Below are 10,926 nucleotides of genomic sequence, written 5' to 3'. Positions count from 1 at the left end.
TTTTCCAACTAATTTTGGACCATTTCTTTGTGTCATTGGTCATGAAATTTATAACAATGTAAAGGGAAACAGGCATTTTCAAATTATGTAAAAAACTGAAAAACAATAAAAAATGGAGGTACTATATATTATGGATAATGGATAAACACTTTTAAATAGCACCACTTTGTTAACATTGGTAAACATTGGGCCTCTGTTTGTCTAATTTGGTGAAATAATAAAAATGAAGAAAACTTTTTTCTTTTGTTTTATTTTATTTGTTTGAGATCAAATCAAATACATGTAAATAACTTTATACAGCACATGTATGTTCGTGCAAAATATATTTTTTGGATTACAAAACATAATTAATTAATTAACCCTTTATTAAACCAAGCTCTCAATGTTGGATCTACCCACTATCTATGCCTGGGACAATGCAAATTACCTAATACTTCTTACTACTGGTGTAGATACCACTTAACTGAACAACCTCAAGGGTGGCTGGACATCTTTTTCCATGTGGCCAAAAAAATAGCTAGCTTACCTCTACAGCCTTTATTGTGTAATTTGCATAGGAATCAATAATTTCAGATATTTTCAATAATTGTCAAACAAATTCATAATATAAGAAAAGACAGCTGTTGGAATCTGGCCTTGGAATGTTAGTTTTGAAGTTGTAATATTCTAGTTCCGATCCCAAACTAAAATAAAGCTTTATTTAAATAAAGCTTATTTACAGTTGGATTCTGGCTCACCATGGTTAAAGGAGTCATACAGGAGTGGTTAGAGCTTAGAAGGCTTTTCATCTCAAATCTGAGATAGAGAAGTTGTCCAGTTTCTCTCACATACATTAGAAAAACATGTTCAAATGTGCATAAATATAATTTTGCTAATGATTATTTTTACAATAATTAATAAAATTCCATTCTACAGTGGTAGAATGATCTGTTTAAGCAGTTAACTACTGCATTATTTGAAATGCACTAGATTTGAGGGGAAGAAGTTAGTAGAAAAATGGGAGTAAACTCTTGAAGCTTTAGATATTTCAGCTTTGATGCTCATATTTGACCTGCGAGTAAACTCCAGCGTCTTGAAGCTTCTGTTGTCTTCTAGTGCCTCTGGAGGACGGTGGTTTACTGTTAAAACTCAAAGCAGCATAGTTCAAAGCTTCTTCACAAGCATCCTGCAGAAAGAGACTGCAGTTAATGCACTGTATTTTCACAGCATCTTTTAAAAAGAAGTGCAAGAAAAATCTACAGAAATGCTTCCCTTGACTTTTTAAGATCCTTCTTTAAAGAACTTTTTTTTTTGCAATACACTTGTATTTCATGTAAATGTTCTTTACCAATTAAACATTTACTTAGAATCTTTATTTTAAGTGTGTAAACTAGCTGTTAAGTGGTGAAGGAAACATAAGAAAACCTAACCTAAAAAGCTTTAGAGTAATCATGATATGTCCAGTTACCAGCTGGGAATTTAAGGAATAGGGATCAGAGATTTTTTTCAGTCTGAATAAAATGAAAATTTTGCAAAAAACAAATTAACTTACATGAGTATCCAGGGACGCTTGACAGTTAGAAGATCCTTTAACAAGAATAAATAATAAGCATAGGAAACAATGAATGTGACGTATAAAAAGCCAAAGTGATTCTGCCAGAAAGAAAATGCAGAAATATCAGTACCTGCTGAAAGCACTTGGTTTTTAAGACGAATAACAATGATTATGATCATCACCAACACTGAGATTATGTTTGAGGAGACCAGGATAAGATAGGTGAGACTGACAGTGGCTGGACTGTTGCCGTCTGTGAACACATGTTAGATAACCATTATTAAATGTTATAAAGCTGTCAAATTCTGATATTCATGGTTTGTCATTGTTTGTATTTATTATATTTTGGTATACATGAACAAACTCAATCCATTAGGGAAAGACATGAGACTTTACCTGCAATACTCAGTTTAGTTCCGTTCCCAAAGATGATCTCTCCACACATGAGCACAGCACAGTAGTAAGTTCCAGCATCAGAGAGGCTGAGGTTTCTCTTGGGGAGTTTGTAGACACAGCTCTGTGCAGGAGAATCAGTCTTGGAGGTCTTCTCACACTGGCCATCACCGTTTTCATGCATGTTAGTGATTGCTGAATGAGTTTTTACTGAACCATCTTTAAACCAGTACACGCTGTGAGGCTCTGGACAGCTAGGTTCCACGATCTCGAAAGTGCAGTTCAGAATGACATTATCTCCTGGGTAGAATAGATTCGCAACAGGATTCTGTAGAACCGTTTGATTGCTGAACTGGAGACCTTGAACATAAAAAAAAACAAGTTTTTTTTCATTTAAAATAAAGTATAGGACTATTATTTTGTGCCAGAAGAATAACACTGCATGCCGTTTTAAGCCCTGAAGATCCAACACTTCAAAGTTGAACACATTCTTTGCCACCATAAGGTGGAACTAATTATTCTGTTCAGTTCCATGAACTCGAGTAAGATTTCTTTTATGAATTTTCAATTCATAATGTTTATTTCTGCTCAAATTTGTTTGTGAGGTAAGGAACCTACTTTTTACTCAGTTACATTTTAGTCATTAACTGAATAATCTTTCACTATGTTACTTTGCTCACATTTGCCTTGCTTTGTGATTGGTCACAATAATGACTTTTGAAATGTAACAGACTTATTTTAGACTAAGAATACGTCAAAAAGAGAAGAATAGAGCCTAAAAACCTTCCTATCATTATAATCTGTGTGTACTCAGAATCTCCTTTGCAATTGCATTAGTTAGTACTTATTTGGAAACTCATAATTCATTCACAAAGTCATTCAGAGTGGTTTGCATTGTAGAGAAACTTGCATTTTTTCACAGGGTGGTGATACGAACCAGAGGTCATGATGTGTCCAACACAAATATTAATAGTAATAATACAATAATAATAATAATAATAATAATAATAGAATTGTATTTAGTATCTAAGTTTTTTATAGGCAATGTCAATAATAGTAAAATAGTGGTAAATCTAAGATGATGCCTAATGGGGACTATTTTGCCTTTGCCATGGATAAATGTTACAAAATATATTTTAGGCCAAATGCTCACCACAAATCTGTCATAAATCAATGTCTCAGACATCAGGTTGTATATTCATAATCATTTCATGTAATAACTTTATATGAGGGAGGTTTTATGGGTATGAAACAACACCACTGTGACTTCTAACTAGTTTCTCTAGTACACAGCAATTCACATTAAAGCTCTCCGAATGACATTTTTACATCCTTTTTAATTAATACACTATGGAGAACTAATGAAAATCACTTTAAATAGTTTATTGACCTGCTACATTTGTACTTAAGCAGTTTATTGTAAAGATACTTGCACTTGAGTCATTGTTTAAGTGAATGGCAATACATTTACCTTAGTATGGCTTTAGACTGCTATCATCAAAGCATTACATTTTTAAGTGTTTCGTAATGGTGCAACACCTAACACTAAACTTTGAATGTATTTAAAGAAAGCTGCTTTATGACATTTTTTTTCTATAATCCAATGTAATTTACCTTTTATAATCAAAAGTGTTCCCGATCCGAATCGCAGCTCATTCAGAGCGATTATGCCGCAGAAATAAGTAGCTGAATCTTCATTTTTTATTGCTGAAATGGTTAAGTGAAAAATTCCTTTGCCTGTTGACACAGTAAAACGTCCATCTTTAAATCCATTCAAATACGTGACATCTTGTAAGTAGTTGTAATCTTTTGCCACGGGTTCAGGAATCATGCCGAGCTCCTGCTTGTACCACACCATGCTGTTGAAGTCTTTCTTGGGTAAGTAGCACTCTATTGTGACAGAATCTCCAAGTTCGACTGTTTGAAGGGCTGCAGGTTGATTTATAAGCCAAGCTTTGATTCCACCTGAATCCAAAACAAATATATGACTTTTACATACGTAACATTCTGGCTAAAAATTTAAATTAATACTGAAAAAAGCTTCTTACCAACAAAGCAGAGAAAAAAGACAGAACGTGTAGTTGAGCAAGTCATGTTGTTGTGCTCTTGCATAATAGCTTAAAAATGATGAGCTAAAGAATCAAGACTCTCAAGAAACAACATGAAGCTGAACCTGATTGGTGGAGTGCCACATGCTGTGGAGGGTAAGATTTGATTGGCTGGTTGCTTCAATAACATTATGACTTTGATGAATTTTACAAAGGGAGCAATAGTCTTGAAGAAGTTAATGTCAGATTTTATACATGGCAAGCTGAACTAGACACTCAGAGTATGCAACAAATATGGTATTTCTGCAGTTCTTTATTTGGTGATAAAGGTTTTTCACAGTTTAGATTATTTTAAGTTTTATTTCATTTGAAGTTTTTTTTTTATTTTATTTGAATGCCATGTATTTCTGTCATGTCAAAATAATAAACTGTGAAAATTAGTTTTTAATTTACAAATTTGAGATAATTAAGCTTCTAATAGTAAGTTACCAGACCAACAATCCATGTTTTACGTTCTGTTAACCCCTTAAAATCCAGGCTTATTATTCAGTAACTATAGGGACTTAAAACTGGCTGAGCTATTCATAGTTCCTAGTTGTGGAAAATAAAATGTTGTTCCTGTCAGTGGCCCTGGCCATTTACGGAGTTAAAGCTGTAGTAGATAAGTTGTATACAATTTTTTTCTTATATTTGTGAAAACGTCCCTGACAGTAGTACATGAGAGAGATAACACCATGTAACAATGTTTACCCTAAATGAATAGAAAAAAAGTTATTATTCCCTGTAAACTTTGCTTTTGTGGTCAGCACAATGATATTTTGAAATTGGTCTATTTTTAAGGATATTCGCCATATTTCAGGCCCGTAGCCAGCATTGTGATGGGGGGGGTCTTTTTCCCCCAAAAGTGGACTTCATTTGGCTCTCTAATCCAATGCCCCCTAAATACACGAGCACACTTCAAACCTTTTAATTTAGACATATTTTATTCATTATAAGTTTGTTGTGAGTCTGTAACTCAACAGTTAGGCCCTTTTTAGTGGCAAGGTAGGACCCCAAAACTGCATTTGCATGAATCTGGCACTAATATTTCAGAGGTTGTTCATGACATTGCAGGCTATGTGTGGAAAAGATACTGACCATTTTAAAATATTTTTTTTTTATATTCAGATTTTAGTATTTTCATATCTCATTATTTATACTCGGCTCACTGTTGAGTTCAATGTTGTTTGTGTACTCTGTAGAGCCAGAAAAGAGCTTTCAAACAGCATCAAAACCATCTGTTTGTAATTTAAATTGACATAATCAAGGTTGAATGTGTAGTGCCCTACCCTCTTACTTAAAACATTCTTAGTCCATTTCTCCCTTTATATTAGTGGCAGATTTATGCAAATGCAGTTCTGGGGTTCTACCTTGCCACTAAAAAGGCACACAAAGTTTGATTAAAATCCATGTTGGTCGGGCCCCAAAGTGTCTGATTTCACATGAAATGACCCACCATTGTCTGTCTCTCTTCTTCTTCTATGGCTTCTATGACATCAGAACGCTCATCAGCTCCAATCGTCTTGGGTGCATTTTTGAGTACAGATCGACAGCTTCATCCAGATCCAGAGCCATGTCGTAGTGGGTATGGATGAGAGCCAAGGATGACATGCGGTCTTCTCCCATGCTGCTCCGCATGAATGTGTTGAGTCTCCGGAGAGTACTGGCAGACCTCTCACATTCGCAGGAGGTCACTGGCAAGGTGCATGCAATTTTCAGGAGTTTGAAGATGTTCGGATACATCATCTCATCACACTCTTTGATAGCTGAGGCACATGAGCTTGGTCTTTGGTGTGATGATTTGGCCTGCCACTTTAACTTCCACCGTTTCAGCTCCTGGTGAATGACCTCTGGTGATGGCAAGTCATCTTGGTACAGAGCGACTGCTTCGGAGATGTCCACCGTCACGTCTGAGTTGCACTGGACAGATGGAATTAGGCCCATGAGCCTTGATGCGGACACAGAGAGGGGACTAAATCTGGACTCAAACTCTGAAATGACATGGTCTAAGAAGGGTATCGCCATGTTCCTGAGATAGTACTCCTTCACTCCTTCAGCGGGTACATTTTCCCTGTGTTTCTGCCTTCCAGCTGCTCTCGGCTCGGTTGGTTCCACGTTGACCTGAGCAGCCATCCTAACTACTTGTTCGTAGATTTGATTGAAGTCGTCGATGATGTTCTCACGGAGCTCCTTGTAGACAGACTTCACCTCATCAACCATGCTAAATGCCTCGATGATGTCGAGTGAGGTGCTTTGCAGTTTCACCGTGATGCCCGTCAGGTGGGATAAAACTTGGTATACGGTGAGGAATGTGAGGATGAATCCAAAGTTTTGTAACCCACTCAAGAGACCATAGGCCTCTGCTTTGTACTTGCCCTCCCATCCACTGGTGACATCTTCACTGTACTCCTCTGTATGGAGACCATGTGCCATGACTTCCAGAGCCTTAATAATGAAGACAAAGGCACTGTAGAAGTGACTGTAGGCATCATGCCGTGCTGCCCATCTTGTGCGGCTGAGGTCAATCAGGGGCTTCCGCTTTCCGGTAGAATATGCCTCCTTATCTACAACCTCCTTGAGAAGGAGTTCCCTCTTTGGGCTGCTGGTGAAGAACATGACGCTGTGCTTCATCTTATCAATCATGTTGCGCACAACTGGAAGAGCACAAGAGCGTGCAATGACAAGGTTCAAGCAATGCCCGTTGCAGTGCATATAAACTGCCTTAGGCGCATCCTTTTTTATCAAAGCTTGAACACCAACATTTTCGCTGCTCATATTGCTGGCGCCATCATACCCCTGGCCTCGACAGTCAGCAATCTCTATGCTTAGATGACTCAGCACATCTTTGATCGCGCTTGCAATGTGGTGACCTGTGATCCGTGGCAAAGTACAAATCTCAAGCAGCTCCTCTCTGATATTTAAGTCTTTGTCCACAAAGCGAACACACATTGGCATCAGCTCTACGTTATGGGATGTGACCTCATCAGCTAGGACTATGTACATCTGAGCATGCCTGACCTCTTCCACGATCTTGGCCTGAATCATGTGCTTCCCTATTACATCAATCATTTCATTTGGCTTTGAGGTGATAGATTTGTGGCATTTTTTAGCTTTGGTTTCTTCAAATGCTGCTTCAGCTTTTCATTGTGATTTGAAAGCAGTTTCAATAGGGCAAAGAAATTCCCAGGATTGCCACTACAATGCTGCTTCTCAGCTGATCCTCTCAGTGCAATGCATTGACGGCCACAATAGAGAACAGCCTCTGCAACACACTTGAGAATGTGCCTGTTCTCTTTGATGTTGGCCTCCTTTGCACTGTCCATACGAACTGATATCCGAGTATTGGGGTTTTCATGTGACTGTAGAAACAGTTTTGCTCCTTCAAATGCCATTTTTTTTTGCTTTCGATTGGTGGCTTCCACTTATCTTCGTTATTTATGCCATTTACTGAAGGGCGCATTTATCAATGAAGTTGACTGTTTCCTCTCTGTGGCATTGAGAAAGAGAGCACAACATATGCAGAAAGCGCCATCAAGTTTCATGCTGTAAACCAGCCACCATCCATGCTCCTCAAACCAGTCATACCTGAATGCCCTGTTGCACCCACCAATGAATGTAGTTGGGAAAATGAAATTTTTCGAAGGTCTGACGTGGTTTTTCAGCAAATTGTACTTTTGGTCGTCAGACATCTGACACACAGCCTGTGCTATTTCCTCAGTAGATTTTGTTGCATCTATAAAAAATCCAAGGTCACTGTCAAGTACAGAGCTTGGCTGGGCTACCTCACATTCTGCTGCCTGTCTCACTCTCACATCCTCAGCCACTTCAGTAGCTGCTGCATCTCTCTGGTCTTCCACTGCACTGTTACCTGCCAAGGCTGTTTCACTGCTACTAGCTGTTGATAGCTCACCCTCCAAATGCTGACCCACTGAATAAATACAGCAAAATAATACATTTAAAAACATTTCCATATTTAACCCCTTTTTTACACCTCTATACTGTATTTTGTTTACTATGGCTACTATGGTTGAGAGTAAAATACACCCTAGCTTGATCATCAGCATTGCAAAGTGAGTGACTGAATGTTATTGTCACTTAACCTACATTTCTTAAAAATCAACTAAAATCCAGACTTTGGAGTTATCTGAATAATAACACTAATAATCCGGTGTTACATGTACAATATACTATTGGGCTAAGCCGAGCCCGGCACTGTTAACGCAGGGGAGTTGTAAAGAAATAGAAGCCCTGCACTCAGCAGCTTACCGTTTTTGGGCCTTTTTTTGAACAAGTCACCAATGTTTTTGGACAATGTTGCCGCCGAGGGGGGGGGGTCGAACGAATCCTTCGATCCCCCCTGGCTACGGGCCTGTATTTCAAGATACTTAAGAAGCTTCTGGAATTGTGAGAACTATCAAGAAGTTTCTAGAACTGTCCAGAATTATCAAGAACTTTCTGGGACTGTACAGAATTATAGGTAGCTGTATAACTACAGTTATATAGGGCCACTATAGCCCTTCCTGAGAGACGGAGAGACATGATCTAATTGATTGGGATTGCATAGTAAATGGGCAACAGCCATCACAGACAAAGGGTAATTGACCTAGACAGACAGGTGTGAATTCATTCTCTATTCAGATTCTGATAATGACAGTATTCAGACTTCACCCCACACCCATTACAGGAGGAGCTTAGGAAGGACCACTACTTTCAAATGTATATATTGTGTGTTACTCTGCTACCGGGTGATCAGTCTTGCTCTGCTGAATCCTCAGTACACTCTTGTACTTTGATACTGCATGGAATAAAGATTGACCATTTTTATTGAGTTTGGAGAGACATCCTTTTTCCTTACAGTACACAGCAACTTAGTCAATTTAGATGGCATCAAGAGGTTGCATACATGCAGCAGACGCATTTTGCTATGTATGTGGCCATTTTATAAAGACAAGAGCGAAAAAGTACTCTGTGGAATCATCTGCTAAGATGTGTGAGGCCTACAAAGCATACTTCGGCATGCCTGTTGGTGACCAAGACAAACCATGGGCTCCTCAATTCACATGTGAGCACTGCAAGAAAACTCTTGAAGGTAAGCGGATAAATGATACTCTCTTAAATAGCAGATTTAAATTTTTATTTTGCAAAATTTTTAAATCAGTTAAAGTTTAAACAAGCTTTAATTAACACCTTTTCACATGTTGTAGTTAAATATATCAAATATATACAGATATATTTTATTGTTTGATATATAACAGATTTCAAACTGTGTTAATATCGCACATACCACTAGACATTAGTATGAAATAGGCCTAAATCAAATTCTCAATCCAAATTTTATTTTGTTTGCTTATAGGTTGGTACAGGGGAGAGAAGAGAGCCTGCATTTTGCTGTCCCAAGAATTTGGCGTGAACCGACTGATCACTCAACAAATTGTTACTTCTGCATGGTGGACCCTTCCAAATGTTGCACTGGCAAAAATGTAACGCCTGTAACGTATCCTGACATTCCTTCATCTATTGCCCCAGTACCACACTGCCCTGAACTTCCTGTACCAACACCTCCAGACAGCAACACCACCTTCAGAAGAAAGCAGCAGGTCAGACACCCAGGAAGATGTTGAAGATCACGATTTCTCTTCATGTGCAGATGAGGAGCAGAAGCCATACTACCCTAACCAAAAAGACCTCAACGATCTGATCAGAGACCTTGGTCTCACCAAGTCCAACGCTGAGCTTCTAACATCAAGGCTCAAGCAATGGAACTTATTAGATGAAAGCGTCCAAGTCACAGGTCAGAGGAAGCGTCACCAAGTTTTTTCCACCTTCTTCAATCATCAAGACGGACTGTGCTTCTGCAACAATGTGGCCGGTCTATTTGAGGCTATAGGTATCACCTGTAACCCGAATGAGTGGCGTCTCTTCATAGACAGCTCATGCAAGAGCCTCAAAGCCGTGCTGCTTCACAATGGGAACAAGTACCCATCTCTTCCTGTAGCTCACTCGGTGCACCTGAAAGAGGAATACACCAGTGTCAAGATGTTGCTAGGTGCCTTGAAGTATGATGAGTACGGCTGGGAAGTTATTGGAGATTTCAAAATGGTGTCATTCCTGATGGGCCTCCAAGGTGGTTTTACTAAGTATCATTGCTTTATTTGCCTTTGGGACAGCCGGGATATTAAAGCATACTACCACAGGCGGGACTGGCCTCAGCGGACAGAGTTCACTGTGGGGAAGAACAATGTAAAGTGGGAGCCACTGGTGGACCCACGCAAGGTGCTGATGCCACCACTACACATCAAGTTGGGGCTCATAAAACAATTTGTCAGGGCTCTAGATAAGGAGTCGAGAGCTTTCAATTACCTCCAAGATTTTCCCTAAGCTGTCTGAAGCAAAGATCAAAGCTGGTGTCTTTGTCGGACCACAAATCAAGAAGATCATAGAGTGCAGTGAATTTCCCAAGAAGCTGAATAGGAAGGAGAGAGCGGCTTGGAACAGTTTTGCTTCCTAGGCAATCATAAAGATGAAAACTATGTACAACTGGTCCAGACTCTGATAAAGAACTATGCTGCAATGGGCTGCAGGATGTCACTCAAAATCCATATCCTTGATACTCATCTTGATAAGTTCAAAGAGAACATGGGAGCTTATTCAGAGGAGCAAGGCAAGCGCTTCCACCAGGACATTATGAACTTTGAATGCCGTTACCAAGGACAATATAACGAGAACATGATGGGCGACTATATTTGGGGATTGATTCTTGAATCTGTTTTGCAGTATAGTCGTAAATCTCAGAAAACCACACACTTCTGAACAGTTTTTGGTAATCTGTGTAAATGCCTATAGTGTTCTTAGTCTGACTGTATAAATGAGAAGATGCAAAATCGTCTGTTTCTATAATAAAAATTCATAATT

The 10,926-nt window shown here is 38.8% G+C and overlaps 2 protein-coding genes across 2 annotated transcripts; both read right to left on the bottom strand.

The window, feature by feature from the left end:
- Positions 1-240: 240 nt before the first annotated feature.
- On the bottom strand, positions 241-4,052 carry nitr8 (novel immune-type receptor 8). The gene is made up of 6 exons (XM_017720000.1): positions 3,976-4,052; positions 3,542-3,892; positions 1,931-2,287; positions 1,665-1,787; positions 1,532-1,566; positions 241-1,165 (listed from the first exon to the last, which is right to left on the bottom strand). The coding sequence occupies exons 1-6, from the start codon at positions 4,037-4,039 to the stop codon at positions 1,028-1,030; spliced, it is 1,068 nt and encodes a 355-aa protein (XP_017575489.1). The 5' UTR covers positions 4,040-4,052; the 3' UTR covers positions 241-1,027.
- Positions 4,053-5,502: 1,450 nt separating this feature from the next.
- LOC108440843 (52 kDa repressor of the inhibitor of the protein kinase-like) lies at positions 5,503-7,083 on the bottom strand. The gene has a single exon (XM_017719988.1). It carries the CDS (start codon positions 7,081-7,083, stop codon positions 5,503-5,505), a length of 1,581 nt encoding a protein of 526 aa, XP_017575477.1.
- Between the last annotated feature and the right edge of the window lie 3,843 nt (positions 7,084-10,926).

Source organism: Pygocentrus nattereri, chromosome 2 (genome assembly GCF_015220715.1).
Source record: "Pygocentrus nattereri isolate fPygNat1 chromosome 2, fPygNat1.pri, whole genome shotgun sequence".
In the NCBI taxonomy this organism is placed as follows: Eukaryota; Metazoa; Chordata; class Actinopteri; order Characiformes; family Serrasalmidae; genus Pygocentrus; species Pygocentrus nattereri.
The sequence above is the reverse complement of the archived record's forward strand: the minus strand, read 5'-3'. Positions and strand labels throughout refer to the sequence as shown.